The 22,876-nt window shown below is 44.5% G+C and overlaps 1 protein-coding gene across 7 annotated transcripts in view; it reads left to right on the forward strand.

Annotated features, from left to right (window-relative positions):
• LOC126267586 (titin homolog) overlaps window positions 1-22,876 on the forward strand; it is a 383,918-nt gene that overhangs the window by 342,127 nt on the left and 18,915 nt on the right. For all 7 annotated transcript variants that reach the window (XM_049972879.1, XM_049972881.1, XM_049972884.1 and 4 more), the window contains 3 exons: window positions 664-906; window positions 6,792-9,235; window positions 17,771-17,976. In XM_049972879.1, the coding sequence (XP_049828836.1) occupies window positions 664-906; window positions 6,792-9,235; window positions 17,771-17,976 (2,893 nt within the window). The remainder of the gene's footprint in view (window positions 1-663; window positions 907-6,791; window positions 9,236-17,770; window positions 17,977-22,876) is intronic.

A 22,876-nucleotide genomic window follows, 5' to 3' on the forward strand; every position in this document is an offset into this window, starting at 1 on the left:
GGGCATGGATGTGTGTGATGTCCTTAGGTTAGTTAGGTTTAAGTAGTTCTGAGTTCTAGGGGACTGATGACCTCAGAAGTCCGATAGTGCTCAGAGCCATTTGAATCATTTAACTGTACTTCTGTCGACAGCAGATGCTCCTTAGACTTTGCACAAGCGTTTGTGAATATTTCCCACAGTTTCTTTCTCTGCAGTGAGAAATTCAATGACAGCACGTTGCTCGTAACGTACATCACCTATAGACGCCATTTTGAAACTGTGCTGCAGCGACGCTATCTGTCGGAAGTGGCGGAAACTTGGCGTGCTCACTCAGATGACGTCAGATAATACACACGTAGCGTTTCGCATTCGTAGCATTGATTTCGGCTGAGAAAAAGAATGCGGTGCATTACTTTCTGGGCAATTCTCGTAGAACTAAAATATCGGTACTGTGTTTTAACCCGCAGGTTTTTCCCGCCCCTAGTCTAGAGGCGTATTAGGCAGAATTAGTGTGGCGTCTACTGCATGTGACAGTCTTTTTTTTTTTTTTTGGCGATATGTGCTTATTTGAAGCACGTACGGTAGAAAATTAGCGGCGATCTTATCGCACGCGCGTGATCCTCGCTCCGCTGAGCGCCGAGCTGGCTGCGAGCACAGTGAGTGAGACTGCCGGATGTGTTGCAGGCGGCACCGATGCCTGAACCGGCCGGTGACGGACGACGGGCCGCCGCTGGCGCTGGAGCCGGGCGCCGAGGTGCCGCGCGCCTCGCACCTGCACGCCGACTTCCCGGCCTACCCGCCGGGCGCCGCGCAGCGCCCGCGCCCCGTGCGCCTCCACACGCAGCTCGAGCTGCCCGACGGCTCCATCACCGCCGTCTCCTCCTACCGCCACGACTACGACGAGAAGCACGCCGAGAGGCAGCAGAGGTAAGCCCCACCCTTGCTCTGCTTTCTTCTGCCTACTGCAAACCTCTCCTACGGCCGTGCGGGATTAGCCGAGCGGTCTGTGGAGCTGCAGTTACGGGCTGTGCGGCTGGTCCCAGCGGAGGTTCGAGTCCTCCCTCGGGCATGGGTGTGTGTGTCTTTGTCCTTAGGATAATTTAGGTTAAGTATTGTGTAGGCTTGGGGACTGATGACCTTAGCAGTTAAGTCCCATAAGATAGCACACACATTTCAACATTTGAACCTCTCCTATGCCACACTTCTTTTATACACTACTTGCCATTAAAATTGCTACACCACGAAGATGAATTGCTACAGACGCTAAATTTAACCGCGAGGAAGTCGAAGGCTGCGATATGCAAATAATTAGCTTCTCAGAGCATTCAGACAAGGTTGGCGCCGGTGACGACACCTACAACGTGCTGACATGAGGAAAGTATCCAACCGATTTCTCATACACAAACAGCAGTTGACCGGCGTTGCCTGGTGAAACGTTGTTGTGATGCTTTGTGTAAGGAGGAGAAATGTGTACCATCACGTTTCCGACTTTGATAAAGGTCGAATTGTAGTCTATCGCGATTGCGGTTCATCGTATCGAGACATTGCTGCTCGCGTTGGTCGAAATCCAATGACTGTTAGCAGAATATGGAATCGGTGGGTTCAGGAGGGTAATAAGGAACGCCGTGCTGGATCCCAACAGCCTCGTATCACTAGCAGTAGAGACGACAGGCATCTTATCCGCATGGCTGTAACGGATCGTGCAGCCACGTCTCGATCCCTGAGTCAACAGATGGGGACGATTACAAGACAATAGCCATCAGCACGAATAGTTCGACGACGTTTGCAGCAGCATGGACTGTCAGCTCGTAGACCATGTCTGCGGTTACCCTTGACGCTGCATCACAGACAGGAGCGCCTGCAATGGTGTACTCAACGACTAACCTGGGTGCACCAATGACAAAACGTCATTTTTTCGGATGAATCCAGGTTCTGTTTACAGCATCATGATGGTCTCATCCGTGTTTGGCGACATCGCGGTGAACGCACATTGGAAGCGTGTATTCGAGATCGCCATACTGGCGTATTACCCAGTGCGATGGTATGGGATGCCATTGGTTACACGTTCTCGGTCACCTCTTGTTCGCATTGACGGCACTTTGAACAGTGGACGTTACATTTCAGATGTGTTACGAACCGTGGCTCTATCCTTCATTCGATCCCTGCGAAACCCTACATTTCAGCAGGATAATGCACGACCGCTTGTTGCAGGTCCTGTACGAGCCTTTCTGGATACAGAAAATGTTCGATAGGCTGCCCTGGCCAGCACATTCTCCAGATCTCTAACCAATTTATAACGTCTGGTCAATGGTGGCGGAGCAACTGGCTCGTCACAATACGCCACTCACTACTCTTGATGAACTGTGGTATCGTGTTGAATCTGCTTGGGCAGCTGTACCTGTACACGCCATCCAAGCTCTGTTTGACTCAATGCCCAGGCGTATCAAGGGCGTTATTACGGCCAGAGGTTGTTGTTCTGGGTACTGATTTCTCAAGATCTATGCACCCAAATTGCGTGAAAATGTAATCACTTGTCAGTTCTAGTATAATATATTTGTCCAATGAATACCCGTTTATCATCTGCATTTCTTCGTGGTGTAGCAATTTTAATGGCCAGTAGTGTATTTACAATTAGTCGTGCTCACTAGAAAACACTTCCTAAACTAGACACAAAGGAATTAAAGATGTTAGCTACCAGTGGGCATTGGTTTTCACCAAAGGGGCAAGCTGATAATTTGTACCGGATCGGGATTGGAACCCAGCTCTCCTTCAGCGCAGATGCACACCGAGCTCGAACCCTTACGGAAACTGGCGAGATGGCGCGTGTAATACGTCAGTTAACAGAAGTTATAAACCTGTACCTATCATATAGATCTTTTACAACTTCCTTACCTTACTTTGTTATCTATTCTACCTAACATTGTTTCGATCTTAAGGAAGTTCTAATCTCTATACATTTCTTACTTTTTTTCGGGTAAAAGCAACGTCAAAATTTGCTATGGAATCGAACCTGATCATCCGCTAGTACTTCTTCGCTTTCTTCTTTCAGTTCCTCTGTGCACTATTCCAGTCAGCGAATAAAACGTGTAATCCACCATCCTCGCCATATAGTGGTCAGGCTCCTGCTCAACATCCATGCCTTATTCAGTTGTGTGAGAGTACAGCTTTAACTGAAATCAAACGGTACGGATCACGCTGCTTCGTTGAGTGTGGAGGCAATCTAATCTTGCTTCATCGTCCTGAATACCTCACTAGTAATTCTATTGCTATTAGAAAACAATTTTTTCTCCTTAAATTCACAAATATTCTGACAATCCATGTTCAGTATGGGACCACAGATTCTTTCTATACAAAATTTTCCTTTATCGAATTGCAAGGGAATTTCTCTATCCATACAAGCTTCCACTGACTTATCTCCTGTTTATTCTGCGCTTAATATGTCCCCATTTACAACTTCTTTATATATTTGTTCCTTATTTCTCGGAATTATATTTAAACAACTTCTCTACACTTATGACTTATTCATTTTCTTTTCGTTTTTCGCACTTCCAATTCGTTTATCTTACAAGTGCCGATACTACTAGCAATAACCCTTCAAATTTTTCTCTAATTAATAACTGCATATATTTCTTCTGTTCATTATAGAGTACTGGCGCTGTCCTTCCACATCGACATACTTTTTCGGTCCCCTATATATCCCTCCTTGTAACATGTGTCTTCCTCTACAGAACTGCCTTCGGTGCCCTTATGAAGATCCTTACTTACAGGATCAAAGAACTTGAAGCATCCCTTTATTTTGAATAGAATTTCTAAATATTCCTTTGCTTTTTGTTCTGCTACTATTTGCATCTGCTTCTGTATGTTCCTCAGTACCTGATAAATAAACCTACTACTCAAACATTCCTTTCTCTCTCTTCGGCAAGATATCGTCCAAATAGTTCCATTACTCCATCGAACCTCGTTAACACTCTCTCCCGTCATCTCTAAATAATATTACGAGGTTCTGTGCAATTTGGTGCTTTCTTTTTATCACGCCGATGTTAGGCTGATTGAGGTAACACGGTTAAGACTAAGGTTTCATTCCCGAAATTAGATAGATTTCATTCTCCACCCAGGTATCGTAATGCGGTTTCTGCAATATACAAAAATCTAAGGTCATTGTTGATAGCCGTTATTATTATTGTTCAAATAGGTTATTGCCCCGTCTCTAACGGCGTTGTGGCGAAAAGGCTGCAAGCGTTAATGTTATATTCAGTCTGACCACTTCATTTGTTTATTGTTCCTAATTTTTTTCAAATTTTCTCTCTCATACACCTGCTACGTAATACATCTGTGTATAGGAATATTTCTAACTGACACCTATCCCGAAAAGAGAGTATTTTTTCCTTTTATTTGATCTTTTAGGTCCAACTTTCTCATTCCTAAACCAAAGCCCAGCAGTGCTTTCATGTCATACATTGACCCTCCTCTGCTGTTGTTCTTCTTATCACAGTGAAAGTCAGTTCGTGGAGTATTTATGTATCTCACAATTTTTGCATATACACTCCTGGAAATTGAAATAAGAACACCGTGAATTCATTGTCCCAGGAAAGGGAAACTTTATTGACACATTCCTGGGGTCAGATACATCACATGATCTCACTGACAGAACCACAGGCACATAGACACAGGCAACAGAGCATGCACAATGTCGGCACTAGTACAGTGTATATCCACATTTCGCAGCAATGCAGGCTGCTATTCTCCCATGGAGACGATCGTAGAGATGCTGGATGTAGTCCTGTGGAACGGCTTGCCATGCCATTTCCACCTGGCGATTCAGTTGGACCAGCGTTCGTGCTGGACGTGCAGACCGCGTGAGACGACGCTTCATCCAGTCCCAAACATGCTCAATGGGGGACAGATCCGGAGATCTTGCTGGCCAGGGTAGTTAAGTGACACCTTATAGAGCACGTTGGGTGGCATGGGATATATGTGGACGTGCATTGTCCTGTTGGAACAGCAATTTCCCTTGCCGGTCTAGGAATGGTAGAACGATGGGTTCGATGACGGTTTGGATGTACCGTGCACTATTCAGTGTCCCCTCGACGATCACCAGAGGTGTACGGCCAGTGTAGGAGATCGCTCCCCACACCATGATGCCGGGTGTTGGCCCTGTGTGCCTCGGTCGTATGCAGTCCTCATTGTGGCGCTCACCTGCACGGTGCCAAACACGCATAAGACCATCATTGGCACCAAGGCAGAAGCGACTCTCATCGCTGAAGACGACACGTCTCCATTCGTCCCTCCATTCACGCCTGTCGCGACACCACTGAAGGCGGGCTGCACGATGTTGGGCTGTGAGCGGAAGACGGCCTAACGGTGTGCGGGACCGTAGCCCAGCTTCATGGAGACGGTTGCGAATGGTCCTCGCCGATACCCCAGGAGCAACAGTGTCCCTAATTTGCTGGGAAGTGGCGGTGCGGTCTCCTACGGCACTGCGTAGGATCCAAAGGTCTTGGCGTGCATCCGTGCGTCGCTACGGTCCGGTCCCAGGTCGACGGGCACGTGCACCTTCCGCTGACCACTGGCGACAACATCGATGTACTGTGGAGACCTCACGCCCCACGTGTTGAGCAATTCGGCGGTACGTCCACCCGGCCTCCCGCATGCTCACTATACGCCCTCGCTCAAAGTCCGTCAACTGCACATACGGTTCACGTCCACGCTGTCGCGGCATGCTACCAGTGTTAAAGACTGCGATGGAGCTCCGTATGCCACGGCAAACTGGCTGACACTGACGGCAGCGGTGCACAAATGCTGCGCAGCTAGCGCCATTCGACGGCCAACACCGCGGTTCCTGGTGTGTCCGCTGTGCCGTGCGTGTGATCATTGCTTGTACAGCCCTCTCGCAGTGTCCGGAGCATGTATGGTGGGTCTGACACACCGTTGTCAATGTGTTCTTTTTTCCATTTCCAGGAGTGTATTATTCTCGTAATGTCACTCCTAGCGTTGTTTTGGTTCACAGTCTCCATTTTATCTATTACCTGAAAGCTCTGACGAGCAGGTTTTAGTGTTCTGTAAAGAGTTTGCTTCCTCAATAACTTTCCACTCTCCCAGTACGCCCTGCTGTCTTGCCTTACAATTCTCGCAAATTGCATGAATTTCCTTCGATGGCCATGCGTATGATTTGCTGGAATAACTTCTTCCCATTCGTATTTCATTCACATGTCATTTCGATTCTTTATCCCACTGCTTACGAATGAAGTTTACTTATTTTCTTCATTTAACAATTTTCTTTTAACACCTTTCTTGGTGTGAATCTGCAGGTATCTGAAACGATTTTCTCCGCATAACCGAATATAATACGTCATGCACCAAACAATGTGCAAAACCTGTACTCACACATAACGCCTCTAGAATTGCCATCACTAGAAATGGAACAAATAGAAACTACCATAAACGATAAAAGAAAAGTATCAAACCTGTTTTAATGAAGCGAAAATACAGGCATTCGTAGCACAACTGTGAGAATGGTATTATAAAGTTAATCAAAAATCCAGAAGCATGTTATTGTTATTTATTAGCCTCTGTAAATTAAACTTCCAACTACAGTATATCACCATATGTTGAGAATATTAATATTTCTTTGCGTGTTTGATTATGATTCTTAGCTGTATATGAGTAAGTGTCGAAACAATTTTGTTCGTAATAAAATAAGCGTTTGTGATGATTTCTCTACTTTGCCGTGTGTCGAAGCCTGCGGTCACAATTAGGTTTTCGTAGAGGAAGAACCGTAACAGGTCGTAACATCCATATGGTCTCTTTTTCAGGTACACATACGAGGACCACCTGCATCTCGATGGGCAGTTCGAAGGTCAAAGTCACCTTCACGAAGAGTTCCGCGCAGTGCGTGGTGAACGTGCTCCAGTTGTGAAGCATGGTGATCATCTTCGTCTGGAGGGAGAGTTTCAAGGTCAGAGCCATCTCAGAGAAGAGTTCAAACCCGTTCGTGGTGAGCGTGCTCCAGTGGTGAAACATGGTGACCATCTGCGTCTGGAGGGTGAGTTCCAAGGACAAAGTCATCTGCACGAGGAGTTCAGAGAAGTCCGTGGAGAACGGGCTGAAGTTGTGCGTCACTCTGACAACCTGAGGCTCGAAGGCGAATTCCAGGGACATAGCCACCTAAGGGAGGAGTTTCGTGAGGTTCGGGGCGAACGTGCTCCGGTAGTCAAGCACGGAGATCACCTTCGCCTCGAGGGAGACTTCCAGGGACAAAGCCATATTCACGAAGAGTTCAAGCAAGTTCGCGGGGAGCGAGCGGAGGTGGTGCGTAGAACTGACAACCTAAGACTCGAAGGCGACTTCCAGGGACAGAGCCACATAAGGGAAGACTTCCGCGAGGTGAGAGGCGAAAGAGCAGATGTCGTCCGCCACACTGACAACCTGAGGCTAGAAGGAGAATTCCAAGGCCAGAGCCATCTACGTGAGGAGTACACAGTTACAAAAGGAGAAAGGGCTCTTGTCAGAAAGCCTGAGGACAACCTGCGTCCTGAAGGCGAATTTAGTCCAGAGAAGAGAGACGACTATGGGGCAACTAGAGGAGAAAGGGCTCCAGTAAAGAAACCACAAGACAATCTGAGACCTGAGGGAGACTTTGCCAAACGTGAACCTGTTCAAGTTGGACCTGGCGACAGAGCTCCAATAAAGAAACCACAAGACAACCTGAAACCAGAGGGAGAGTTTGCCAAACGCGAACCTGTACAAGTTGGGCCTGGAGACCGAGCTCCAATAAAGAAGCCACAAGATAATCTGAAACCAGAGGGAGAGTTTGCCAAACGTGAACCTGTACAAGTTGGACCTGGAGACAGGGCACCAATTAAGAAACCACAGGACAATCTGAAACCAGAGGGAGAGTTTGCCAAACGCGAACCAGCACAAGTTGGGCCTGGAGACCGAGCTCCAATAAAGAAACCACAGGACAATCTGAGACCTGAGGGAGACTTTGCCAAACGTGAACCTGTACAAGTTGGACCTGGAGACAGAGCACCAATTAAGAAACCACAGGACAATCTGAAACCAGAGGGAGAGTTTGCCAAACGCGAACCTGTACAAGTAGGGCCAGGAGATAGAGCTCCAATAAAGAAACCACAGGACAACCTGAAACCAGAGGGAGAGTTTGCCAAACGCGAACCTGTACAAGTTGGGCCTGGAGACCGAGCTCCAATAAAGAAGCCACAAGATAATCTGAAACCAGAGGGAGAGTTTGCCAAACGTGAACCTATACAATTTGGACCAGGAGAAAGGGCTCCAGTCAAGAAACCTCAAGACAATCTAAGACCAGAGGGTGAATTTGCGAAACGAGAGCCCTCTGACGTAAGGCCAGGAGAGCGTGCTGACGTAGTTAAGCACCCAGATAACCTAAAACTTGAAGGTGATTTCGACAGGCCTGATGGAGTGCTGTACAGGCCAGGAGACAGAGCTCCCATCGTTAAACATCCGGACAACTTGCGACTGGAAGGAGACTTTGACCGTCCAGAAAAAGCAAAATTCGGTCCTGGAGAAAGGGCTGACGTAAAACGGCCTCAAGACAATTTAAGACCTGAGGGTGAATTCACGGGTAGGAAAAGAGACGATTATACTCCGACTAAAGGAGATAGGATGCCAGTCAAAAAGCCAGAAGACAACCTAAAGCCAGAGGGTGACTTCACTGGTACAAAACGAGACGATTACACACCAACTAAGGGAGAAAGGATGCCTGTCAAAAAGCCAGAAGACAATTTAAAGCCAGAGGGTGAATTTCTAGGAAGAAAGAGGGACGAATTCAGTCCAACTAAAGGAGAGAGAGCACCTGTGAAAAAACCACAAGACAACCTAAAACCAGAAGGCGATTTTACTGGAAAGAAACGTGACGACTTCACAGCGACAAAAGGCGAAAGGGCACCTACTAAGAAACCGGAGGATAACTTAAAACCTGAAGGTGATTTTGTAGGTGAGAGAAGAAATGAATACACAGTGGTTAAAGGTGACCGAGCTGTGGTGCGTAAGCCGTCGGATAATTTGAAACCTGAAGGTGAATTCACGGTGGAAAGACGGAACGAGTACACTGCTGTGAGGGGCGAACGAGCTGAAGTGCGCCGACATGAGGACCACTTGAAGATGGAGGGGGAATTTATCGGCCAGACCACTTTACACGAAGAGTTCCAGGTCGTTCGTGGAGAAAGAGCCGAAGTAAAGCGTCATGAAGACCATCTCAGAACGGAAGGTGATTTTACATGTAAGTAAAACATTGAACTAATTTTTTTTATGAAAAGCGAAGAGGCCAACTTGATTTAAACACCTCCTGGAGGTGTCGTGATGTACCGATCTGCCATTATGATTAAGTCTTCTATAATTTAGCTTAATTGCCCCTTGGAGACTGTGCGGTGGACTGTCAAAGGATCTCAGACACTTCCTTGTCTGTAGTTTGCTGAATCCTGACAAAAAGTATTAATTTTGAAAGAAGAAAGACAAGAACACAAGCACGGCGAAGGAAATCGATCATGACCATTTCAAGCTAACACTTTTGTTCACTTTTCTACTTCCTTTTTGTCTTCTCTGGTTGTCAAATATTATACTTTACACGTGTTTCTAAATTATAATCTTTTCCACATTTTCATTATTGTACCTGGTCAGTTTCTTCTAAATGTAATGTAATAGTTACCGTACTACAGTCAGAATACATATTTCTATTGGTCCGATATTCGATTCTTCTGCTTGTTTTTGTTGTTGTGTCGTTCTTCAGTTCGAAGACTGTTTTGATGCGGCTCACAGAACTAACTCATCCTGTGTATATTTCTTCATCTCAGCATCCATTTGGATCTGCCTACTGTAGCCAAGCTTTGGTCTCCGTCTACAATATTTATCCCCCCTACCCTTCCGTGCGTCACCAACTGACGATTCCTTGATATTCCAGGATGTGTCCCATCAACCAAGCCCTTCTTTTACGATATTGCAGTGCCTGTGTTATTCTGATGACGATGCAAAGTTCCTTTGGACATGGATACGCGCCGCGTATGACGTCTGACCTGTACGGGCAATATACATAATGGGTTTACGAGTACAGGTCGTAGACGCATGGTTGGCGACATGTGGAAGTTTGGGTAGGACCGTGAATCGTGCACGGATAGCCACATGGCATGCCGGTACGGTAGCTCAGCGTGTTCGGTCAGAGAGTTAGTTGCCCTCTGTAACAATAATAAAAAAAAAACTGAGTTAATGGATCAACGATGAACTTGAACAAGCGTCATGGGACGTCCGCCCCGAACAAACGAAACAAACAATAACGAACAAAATGAGGTAAAAAAGTGGTAATGCGACTGCTCGCGGTAACTGGGAATTCCGGGCTCGAGTCCCGGTCTGGCACAAATTTTCACTGTCGTCATTCTATTCTACACCTGACGGTAGTCATTCGGAATTGCGAATTCATTTGAAGGCTTTCTTTTGGTCGGGTTGTACAGTAAACTTCTTTTCTGCCTTTCAACACATTTTCATTAGTCATCTGATGTACCTACCTCATATTCATCATTCCTCTACAATAGCACATTTCAAAAGCTTTTATTATTTTCTTACTGTCTTGTCTGTCGTCCTTGTTTCATTTTCAGATAAGACTACATTCCAGTCGAGAACTTTCAGAATAGGTGTCCAAACACTTAAATTAATTTTCAGTATTTAAATCTTCTCTTTTTCAGAAACGTTTCTGTTGCTATTATCAGTCTGCATCTTATACCCTCTTCACTTGGACCATATTGCTGCTCGAATAAATATACTCGTCTACTATTTTTTGTGTCCCATTTCTTAGTCTGCTTCCCTCAGCATCATCCGGCGTAATTCAACTACAGTTCATTATCTTAGTTTTACTTTTGTTGAAGTTCATCACATAGCCTCTTTTAAACACACTACCATTCCGTTTAATTGATCTTTCAAGTCTCCGAAAGATTACAATATTATCAGCAAATTATAGATTTTATATTTCTTCTTCCTGAACTTCACTTCATTTTCCAAATTTCTCTATATTTTCCTTTACCGCTTGCTCCAAGTACGGATTGAGTAACATAAGGAATAGACTTCAACTCTGTCATATTCGCTGCTGCATTACTGCTAGCCTTTCATGTTCTTCGACTATGATTACGACAACCTGGTTTCTGTGCTAGTTGCACATAACCTTTGCCTCCCTGTATTTTGTCCCTGTTTACAGCAGAATCTCAAAATATCGTATTTCCGTAAATATTTTTCTAAATCTACAAATTTTGTAAATGTAGGTTTGCATTTGTTTTAACCCCTCCTCTGAAATAAGTCTTAGAGTCAGTACTGCCTTGCATGTTCTTCCATTTCACCTAAACTCAAACTGCTCTTCACCGAGATCTGCTTCTGCCAGTAGACATTATCTGTAGACAATTCGTATTAGTTGGCTTTCTGGCATTCTGTACTTGGGGACTGATAATCTTTCTCCCAAGCACTGCGTGGTGCTTCACGGTATTACGGAATTAAGTTCTGTCATGAGTGTTATTGGTCTCTTACACATATTTATGTAGGTCACAAAGTAATACAATTTCAGTTAAATAACTGTATATTATTGGTCCCCACAGGCGCAGATGCAACCTCTACACCAAAATTTGTTTGTAGCTAATGTCATTCTCAATGCAGTTGAAAATCTTTGCTTGTGATTTGTTTTTGTAGCTTTCGTGTGCTTCTTCTGTAAGTTTCTTTTAATCAGTTATCGGCGAAAGTATCCTCAGAGCTGTTCCGATGTAGGGCTCGTCTTTAACGGCCAAATTACCTCCACGACATAAGTTAGCCATCCATTAATTGCTTGCCGTCTCCGAAATGACGGAGTGCACTGATACAACTACCGCATTCACAATTTTTGTTAAAGACTAGAACTTTTTATTTACTTCGATCCCACAAACTTCACAATTTGCCAAAATTGCGTTCGAACTGTAATGCTCTTTTTCAATGTTAGTGTAGGTAATGATGAAACTTCGTGACAGATTAAAACAGTGTGCGTATATGAGGAGAGTAATATGTTTCCCGACTTTTCATGGAACGTATGCCCTGAAGAGTTTCAGCAGTAAATAGTAAACGTGATGCACAACGACACTCTTGTAACGAGCGCGAATGCAATTTGTTGCACATCTCCGTAACGCCCTGGCGCCGATTAGACGCTCCTTTGAAGAAATACGCAGCACGTTGTTGGGTCTTCTCTGTCTCTTCTGTTAACCTAACTTGGCACAGGTTCTCTGCTGATTAGTAATATTCAAGAATATGTCTTACAAGTGTTTCGTAAATCATTTCCTTCGTGGACCAAAGTCCCTGAGCATTTATGCACAATACACTACATTTATTTACGTTCGCGTTACGCTGCCCGTCCTTGCACCAATCTTGACTCTCTGAAAGTCTTTCTCCATTTTTCTACATCCTTTTGGCGTTGTGATTAACAGTAACGACACTGTCATACTTCCTTGGGGTAGTCTTCAGATTGCCCTTGCATCTGTTGATTTTGTTCCGTCAGAACAACGTATTTGTTAACTTCAATCTACATGAAAGTCCTGAATCTAATTGCAAACCTCGTGCCATAGTAACGTGGGTGCTGTTGCCTACGGCGCTGAGACTCCCATAGACGAATAGAGCGAGCTGAGTTTTGGGAGGAATCGCTTGGCGGAATCCATGTCGATTTTTGTGGTTGAAATCTTCGCCCTCAAAAAACGAGATAATACGTGACCATAAAACATGTTCCTTGACTCCACAAAATACTGACGCCAGCGAGAGAGATCCTAAATTACGAGCATTATAGTTTTCGGTGCTTGAAGATATGCAGCAACAGTAAACAGACACAAATTGGTGTCAGAACCAAATACACATGTTCATGAGGGAAGCAGGGGATGATCATGAGGTTCACGCTCTCTTCCCTCACAACATTTTACGATAAGGATTTATATGTTTACATATTTTAATTTCCTAGCGTCAAACTGTGACACCCCCGCAATCCCGTCCAGAACCGAACCCTACATCCGCGCATGATTAATTGAAGTACAGTTCTACTGAACTCGCCGCTCTTTTCACAAATGTGAGATCAACTGCGACCACACGATGTCTTATAGATAGATTGCTTCACATGGAAACTGCTTCGAAAACTAAAATCTACAATTCTGTCTCAAAGTTGATTCTGATGTAACAGAAATCACTTTCAACCCCACTACATGAAACTGCTTGAAATTGTACATCCCTTGGGATGTCGATCTTTTTACTTGTGTTTACTTATCAGCTTTCTTTGTGTAGCTCAAGTTTTTTACTTGGTTTTTCTTTTCGAAATTATCCCCAGCTTTTCTAACATATACTGAAAGACAGAACAACCTCGTACCCGCAGTGACATAATAGGTTTTGTGGGGGATAGCTTTCAACAACTAATCCTGCAAAGCCTTATAAGAGAGCATTGCCTATCTCAATTTTGACATTTTTTTAGAAAATCCTTTTGTGGTAGCTGATGTACTTCAATCGAAGCACAAAATCACAATACTGTACCTCGATTATGACAGCTAGTTTTATATAACATTCGATGTTTTCATTACTGTTAACTAATTACAACAATGGTAAACATACATCAGTAATGATCGTAATACTTTTCCTACACAAAATCCAATTTCATTTTCGTAATCCTTTGATCAAATGGAATCTTTTGATATACACTCTACGATAATAAATAAATAAAAATAAAAAGGCGACGTACCACGAAAGAACTACCGGAAAGAGACGGAAATCGGTAGTAGATGTGCTGTACAGACAAACAGACGATTGCAATTGGATGATTTATTCAAGAAAAAGACCTTCACAAATTGAGCTAGCCAATAACACGTTGATCCAACTCTGGCCCTTATGCAAGGAGTTATTCAGGTTGTCATTGATCGATAGAGTTGTTGGATGTCCTCATGAAGGATATCGTGCCCAATTCTGTATGACTGGCGCGTTAACCACTCAATATCTCGAGCTGGTTGGAGGGCGCTACCCATAAAGCTCCAGACGTTCTCAGTGGGGAAGAGATCCGACTACCTTTGCTGGTCAAAGCCAGCTTTGCCAAGCACGAAGACAAGCAGTAGAGCCCTGAAACACGTCCTTTCTCAAAAGCTGACATATGCGTATATTATTCTCGCTCTCGTCTGCGAGGCATAGTTACTGCCCAGCTGAGTACACGGAATGAAATTCGCAAAGACCTTATGCTGGTATCGACGCGTCCCCTGTTTATTATCCTTGCCAACTGCCCGTCGAAATTACGCTGCAGCGTCACACATTCATTCATGGACTGCCAAAGATTACAATTTTCCATTTTCCGTCGATATCTACATGAATGTCAATTTGTGACCAATTTACATAACTCTTTTGTGGTGCGTCTTCTTTTCATCTTAAAGGGCACATCACAGTAACATTCTATTTGGAATTGTTGTAGTGCTTTTTGTGTTTCCATGTCATCACCCCTTCTACCCACTCATTCACCCCCCCACTCCCGCTCTGTTTTCCCCGGTTCACTTCGCTTAGTCAGTATATTATGAACTTGATTTTCCTGCGAACATAACGACAGTTTGTGAGTGATTTTGTGATAAGTTCCTGTGGGACCAAACTGCTGAGGTCATCGGTCCCTAGGTTTACACACTACTTAATCCAACTGAAAATGAGTTACGCTAAAGACAATAAACACAGCCATGCCCGAGGGAAGACTCGAACCTCCGACGGGAGGAGCCGCACGAACCATGGCAAGGCGCTGTAGACCACGCGGCTGTGGGGATTCCGAATGTCAATTGGATGTACTGCAACATCCATGTAATTGACCAGCAGGATACCTTAAAATTATATGAATCTTAATTTGAACTGTAAGATAGGTCGTAATTTTGACGTAGGGCTTTTTGATGCCACGGGAATGACTTCACACCATAATAAGAAAGGGAGTCTCAACTGAAGACTTACAGATGTTTGGACATATTTAGTATTGAGTCAGTTAGGCCTCCGATTCCGATTTTTCGATTTTACGGAATAATATCTTGGCAACACCGACGAATCCAGGTCCAAAATATCTTTTTTGTGTGGTGTTCAGTATGAAGACGGGTTTTATGCACCTATCCATGCTACTATGTCCTGTGTGGAAGCCTTTACAACTCCGAATAACTACTGAACCCAAATCCATTTCGATCTGCTTAACAGCACTCGTCTCTTTGTCTCCCGCTGCAATTTTTGTCTCCAACACTTCACCTCCAGTAGTAAATTGACGATTACCAGATGGCTCAGATTGAGTCCTATCAACCGATCCCTTCTTTTCGTCAAGCTAAGACACAGATTTCTTTTCTCCCCAATCATACTCAGTACCTCCTCATTAAATACACGATCCACCCGTCTAATATTCAGCACTCTTCTGTAGCACCGCATTTCAAAAGCTTGTATTTTCTTCTTAGCTAAACTGCTTATCGTCCACTTTAAATTTCATACATGGCTACACTTCTGGCAAATACCTTCAGAAAAGACTTCCTAACACTTACAAGTCTCTCGTCTTCAGAAACATATTTCTTGCCATTGCCAGTCTACGTTTTATATGCCTTCTACTCGGCCATCGTCAGTTATTTTATAGCCCAGCTAGCAAAAATCATATACTGATGATGGTGTTCCACTTTCTAGTCCAGTTCCATCAGCACTGCCTGATTTAATTCGACTACATTCCATCAGACATGTTTCCGCTTTGTTAACCCTCATCTTATACCCTCCTTTCAAGGCACTGTCCATTCAAGTCCTTTGTTGTCTCTTGGCAGAATTACAATGTCCTCGGCAAACCTCTAAGTTTTTAATTTTTCTCCCTGAACTTAAATTCCTTGTCCAGATTTTTCTTTGACTTCTCTTACTGCTTGCTCATTGTAGAGGTAGAATAACATTCGGATAGGATACAACCCCATCTCCTACCTTCTCGAGTACTGCTTCCCTCTCATGCCCTTCGACTCTTATAATGGTCATTATCTATAAAACTTAAAAAAGGTTAAAACCATCTCCGTCAAAAAATGAATCTGTGGACTTACAACACTGGACAATCAACGAATACAGGCAAGTACACGGGTGTTGTGGATCTGAGGATCTGCGCATGGGGGCACACTTTCTGTAAAATAAATAATGAAATATTTATAGATCCCTCTGTAATTAAGTATATACTACAAGTTTCATTCAATAATTAAAGAGACAAATCGGTCTGGGGAAAACCTGTTGGTAGGGTAAATATGGTACTTTTATGGCCTTAAGTTGACATCACTGGAATGAGCCCTGATCAGCTGATGTGCCAACATTGCTTTGTTTATAACCTCAAAACTACATTTCAAGATGGCGAGTCCGCTTGAAACGTCTACATTATTTGAACAACGTTGTTATTCGTTTTTTAGTTGCTGAAGGCGAGAAACCAGTGAATATATACTGTAGATCGTCTAAAGTTTATGGTAAATGTTGTATGAATCGTGCAAATTGTTACAAGTGGGTAGAGCAGTTAAAAAATGGTCGCGACGACTCAGTGACTGACGAACACCGTTCTGGCCGACCAGTTTAGTTTCAGCTCCTTCACTTGGAAGTCGAATTGATGACATTATTCGTGCAGACCGCCATGTGACTGAGGAAATGATAAGGTTCAAGTTAGGACTGGTACCGTTCATAACATTATCTGTAACGAGCTGAAGTACCGCAAGTCATGTGCAAGATGGGTCCCAAAGGAGTTGATGCTGCTACACAAGGAAACAAGGTTGAGAGTGTGCATAGAACTAAAGGAACGTTATGAATAAAGAGAATGTGAGCACTTCCTCAACAAAATTTTAACTTGTGATGAAACTTGGCTTCACCGTTGTGAGCCAGAATCAAAAAGACGAAGCACGGAGTGGAAGCACACCTACTCGCCTGTCAAGAAAAAATTCAAAACACAATCATCAGCTGGAAAAGTCATGTTGACGGTGTTTTGGGACGCTGAAGGTCCAATGTTTTGTGATTATCTTGAAGAGCAGTGTACAATGAACAGCCAATTCTACTTGGATTTGCTTCTAAACAAGGTGAAACCAGCCATGAGAGAGAGACGTCGTCGATCTCGGAGGAGATGTGTGTTTCTACAACAAGACAACACAGGACCCCATATTGCTCAACTAACCCGTGAAACCATCGAGAAAATGGGCTGGAGAGTACTGTCTCATCCCCCTTACAGTCCTGATTTAGCACTTAATGATTTCCATATGTTTGGTGCACTGAAGGAGGCATTACGTGGGAAGAGGCTACAGGACAACGAAGACGCGAAAAAGTTTGTGGGAAATTGGTTCAAACATCAGGATAAAGAGTTATTTGCAGCCGGAATAAAACAGCTTGTAGCTCGTTGGAGCAAGTGCATAAATGTTGAAGGGGATTATGTTGAAAAGTAGAAAAAAAGGCTCTGAGCACCATGGGCAACTTCTGAGGTCATCAGTCCCCAAGAACTTAGAACGACTTAAACCTGACAAACCTAAGGACATGCCACACTTGCATGCCCGAGGTAGGATTCGAACCTGCGACCATAGCGGTCACTCGGTTCCAGACTGAAGCGCCTAGAACCGTCCGGTCACACCGGCCGGCTAAAAAAGTAGAAAAAGTACTCTGTTGTAAAAATACATGCTTTTTTCTCCAGACCAATTTGTATCTTTAATTATTGAGTGACCCTCGTAGTTTTTGATAGGCGTACTTGAAGATTTCCAGCAAGGCTAATCTGAGACTTAATTCTGACTCCGGATACACGCTGTTACAGCCGAGACTACGGCCCGCAGCGAATTCACTGGAGAACGTACGGAGCGACCGAGGCTGATCCGGCGCAACACGTGGACGAAACTGGAGGGCGAGATGATCACCGAGACGACGGCTCGCGCCGAGTACCAGCAGCACGACGTGGTCGAGAGGACGACGGCCGTGCGCAGGCGCAGTGACAACCTCACCGTTGGAGGAGGGCAATTTGAGGTAGGCCTACTGTAGCGTTTCCCCTCTATCAAATAAATGCATCGCGCACTACAACATGAACACACTAGCCACGCAAGTTGAAGTTTGCGAAAGTTTGCAAGTGGAAGGCTACGTCGTACGAACTGTGAAGATAGTGTCTAGCAGATTTAACCTGATTCTTCCCTACATCATCAGGCAAAGACTTGCTCACCTCGTCACTTCTAAAGCTGTCTCGATGTTCCCACTCAATTTCTTCTCCGTAGGCCGTGGCTGCTAACGTGCGTTCTAGAGACGGCAAATTTTTGAGTGGCTTTCAGGAATTCTGCTCCGATGTGTTACGATAAAGTCCGGATACACGAGATGCCACCTCATTTATTAATTCAAACCAAAATGAGGAATTTGCGTTTTCACTATCAACGCCATCTAAGAGCCAGTCTTAAATCAATAATTACACCGCGGGGTCTGATTATAGCCTTTCGAGCACCATTACATTCACAAAACAGAGGACGGAATCTTTTTTCCGTTCTAATCGTCAGACTAGTCAGCATAAAACTTCAAATCATGATCTTAAGCGAGAATTAGCACACGCGGTTTATACGTATTCTAGATGGCAGTACTAGACCAGGTATAAATGTTTCCCAAGCCAAAGTTAACTTTAACCCACTTTTAATTGAACGAAACAAGCGCTCGCAGTGCACACATGGTGCCTGCATGAGGGTTGGTCATAGACCTGGTACTGGGCTATCCTAACTCTTTCCCATCCGGCCGGGCAGGGTGCCTTCGTGGGTGGTCAGTTAAATCCTCCAAACACTCGTAACATAAAATGAATTGTGTTATTAATCTTTGAAGGTAAGTTCTGAGTAATTGAAACTGTAGGTATATAGAAATCAGTGTAGATAAAATCTTTACCATTGTCAGAAGAGTTTCTCAATAATTTACGCATTACATATTAATACTAGAAGTTGCTCGTCTCGGCGCCAAATCTAACATGGGATTCCCTGCTATCTATGGACGCTCCAGGACAACGCTGCCTACTCTCATAGCTTTCCCACACACTCTGTCCCTGCTGAATGACCACCTGTTATTTGCGGAGTGGGTAACTTCTCGCTCCTACCAGCAGGTCGCATAGATATACATTACTGGCCATTAAAATTGCTACACCACGAAGATGACGTGCTACAGACGCGAAATTTAACCGACAGGAAGAAGATGCTGTGATATGCAAATGATTAGCTTTTCAGTGTATTCACACAAGGTTGGCGCCGGTGGCGACACCTACAACGTGCTGACATGAGGAAAGTTTCCAACCGATTTCACATACACAAACAGCAGTTGGCCGGCGTTGCCTGGTGAAACGTTGTTGTGATGCCTCGTGTAAGGAGAAGAAATGCGTACCATCACGTTTCTGACTTTGATAAAGGTCGGATTGTAGCCTGTCGCGATTGCGGTTTATCGAGACGACAGGCACCTTATCCGCATTGCTGTAACGGATCGTGCAGCCACGTCTCGATCCCTGAGTCAACAGATGGGGACGTTTGCAAGACAACAACCATCAGCACGAATAGTTCAACGACGTTTGCAGAAGCATGGATTATCAGCTCGGAGACCATGGCTGCGGTTACCCTTGACGCTGCATCACAGACAAGAGCGCCTGCGATGTTGTACTCAACGACGAACCTGGGTGCACGAATGGCAAAGCAATCCAGGTTCTGTTTACAGCATGATGATCGCATCCGTGTTTGGCGACATCGCGGTGAACGCACATTGGAAGCGTGTAATCGTCATTGCCATACTGGCGTATCAGCCGATGTGATGCTATGGGGTGTCATAGGTTACACGTTCTCGGTCACCTCTTGTTCGCATTGACGGCACTTTGAACAGTGGACGTTACATTTCAGATGTGTTACGACCCGTGGCTCTACCCCTCATTCGATCTCTGCGAAACCCTACACTTCAGCAGGAAAATTCACGACCGCTTGTTGCAGGTCCTGTACTGGCCTTTCTGGGTATAGAAAATGTTCGACTGCTGCCCTGGCCAGCACATTCTCCAGATCTCTAACCAATTTATAACGTCTGGTCGATGGTGGCCGAGCAACTGGCTCGTCACAATACGCCACTCACTACTCTTGGTGAACCGTGGTATCGAGTTGAAGCTGCATGGGCAGCTGTACCTGTACACGCCATCCAAGCTCTGTTTAATTCAATGCCCAGGCGTATCAAGGCCGTTATTACGGCCAGAGGTGGTTGTTCTGGGTACTGATTTCTCAGGATCTATGCACTCAAATTGCGTGAAAATGTAATCACATGTGTTCTAGTATTTTTCTGAATTCCTTCTTGGTTGTGCAATCTTAATGGCCAGCAGTGTAGTAGCACAAGTAGTTTCACACAACACAACAAACTACGGCCCGAACTATGGCATAAGATCCAAACTACGTTCTCCATTCAAGCACGTTTAAGAGACCACCAGCGTAGGTATCGCGCATTTTATGTGTCTGTCCTTGGCTTATGGATAGAAGTCCTCGAGAATAAGAGTAATGAGTAACCCTGTCCTTGATACACAACACCTTTCCTGTAGCATCTACCACTTGAACTTGTTGAGCATCTCCGTAACGCTCTCACGCCGACTAAACGATCCCGTGGTGGCGAAACGTGTCTCTCTTCGTTGTATCTTCTCTATCTCTTCTATTAATCCTGCTTGGTAAGTATCTCAGACTGATGAGAAGTTCGCTAAAATTGGTCCAAGCAGTGTTTTGTAACAGGCTTCTTTCGTGGATGTACTATATTTCCTTAACGATCTCTCAACAAGTCTCCGTCTGGCGTATGCTTTTCCTACTATTTGTTGTATGTGCTCATTCCACTGTAGGTCGCTAACCCCCGCTAGACAGCCACCCACTTTAGCACACCGCTTCCGTGACTCGGAGACGCACGCCGGCAGCGTATCGACTTCGTCCCGCGTATTAGTGACGTAGGCCAGTGTGCCGGCCAACCAGGATGTGGTCTTTAGGCGGTTTCTCACATTCGACTAAATGAATACTGGTGTGGAAACCATGTCCCGCCTCAGTTGCACGATCCGAAAACATTTCGAAAATGGTTTCATACTTTCGCGTGAGATTACACTAGACACAGACAGATGGGGTAGCAACAGGAAGGGCATCCGGCCAGTCTACACCATTATAGTTGGAGTTACGAACGATGGCGGGCGAGGTTTGTTCTGCGCACCTACGTCACGCACTCTTCGACAGCCAATGTGCGTTCAGTAGTGTTCTGACGACTCTGCTGTGAACGTTGTAGCCACTGCGAGATTTAAGCGTGATCGTAGCGAGCTATTTAGCGAATCTTTATTCGATTTGTTGCGAGTTGTCATCGCTGCTTGTAGTGGCAAGCAACAAATTCTACAGAAGCAAGCAAAATATACAATTTGCAATATACAAGCTTTCTTCAAGCGCGAAGGAGGTGCAATATATTAGCGCAGACTAAGTTGACACTCGGTGCACTGGACGATAGGAGCGCCCGTAAAGGCAGTTTCCATTTACAGTCGCTCCCTTCAGCCATCACCTGGAGTGTAAACTCAGTTTGCGCGAATATTACATGCGTACCGGAGCTGTTGCTTGGAACCGACAACAATACCATTCCCGTTCTTGCCTAGATCTGCGCGAACCGCCATCGGTCGTGACGTAACGTTGCAAAATCCATATCAACATTCAGACCCCGTGAAGATACGGGATAAAGACCAGGAAAAATATTGCGCTTCACCTCGCTCTGAGTATTTATTCCTAGGCATTTCACGGTGGTTACTGTATTCAATGATTTGTCGCCAATAGTGTAATCGACGATCTTTCGTATGTCTTTCTGCATTTTGCTACATGAAGACCTACGGGGGATAAATGATTGAGCAGGGACTGGCAGCTGGCTCTGAATATAAAGTAACATATTGTGCGTAAATAGAGAACGAGATTCATTACTGTTCGATGGCCTTATTGGTCAAAAATCACTGGAGACAAAAACAATCGTAAAATAGCTAGGACTAGCCTTCTGGAAAGTGAAACGACCACATAAAGTTAGTTGTAGCCAAAGTAGATTCTAGGTTGAGTTTCAATGAAAGAATCTCAAGGAAACATAAATTATAAACGAAAAAAGTGCCTTATAAAACACTTGCTCGACTGATTGGTCGGTAGTTTTCACCAGTCTGGGCCCCTTACCAAACAGGATTAAGTGGGACGTTCACGAAATTGACCGAAAATTTCGATTTTCAGTCTATTTTTTACATATTAGTAGAACTCACGGACAATAAGTTCCTAAAGTTTCAACGATGAAACGGCTGAAACATAATTAAATTTGTGACGCGACCTTCCTGCCACGCCCACTTTTTAAAATAGCACTTCACTACTAGCTCGGTGAGAAATGATTCCCTGGATTGCTTAAAAGCAAACTTGAATAGGGTACATGTAGAAGACTGTGATATATGCTCTTTAGTTTTGTAATCATCTGTGGCTCTGTTCCGTTTGTTAGAAACAATAACAGACCAACTGCTTTGTTTTTGAAAAAATGATTCTCTATTTGTCTTGTGTTACCGACGGAGATTAACGCAGGTGATCGATTCTTGCATTTAATGGAGGGAACGTAAGGACGATGAAGCTATTAGAAAGAATATCCTTTAAAACAGCAAATTTCACTCAAGACATCTTGAAAGGAATAGATTTACAGCGCCTCTCTGCAGCTGAAAAGTCAACTGAACACCTAGTAAAGGAAATAAGGTTTAAAACAAGAAACCAGAAGAGAATCCTTCAAGGGAAAGAGGACCCTGAGACAAATCTGGGACATTCTGAAGAGTGACATAAGAAAAACAACGTCAGGTTAAACTTTAAATCGGATTTCCTGAAAATTATGTTTTCTAAGGTTTATGTACCTTTTTCTCAGAATC

This window comes from Schistocerca gregaria, chromosome 4 (genome assembly GCF_023897955.1).
Source record: "Schistocerca gregaria isolate iqSchGreg1 chromosome 4, iqSchGreg1.2, whole genome shotgun sequence".
NCBI classification, from domain to species: domain Eukaryota; kingdom Metazoa; phylum Arthropoda; class Insecta; order Orthoptera; family Acrididae; genus Schistocerca; species Schistocerca gregaria.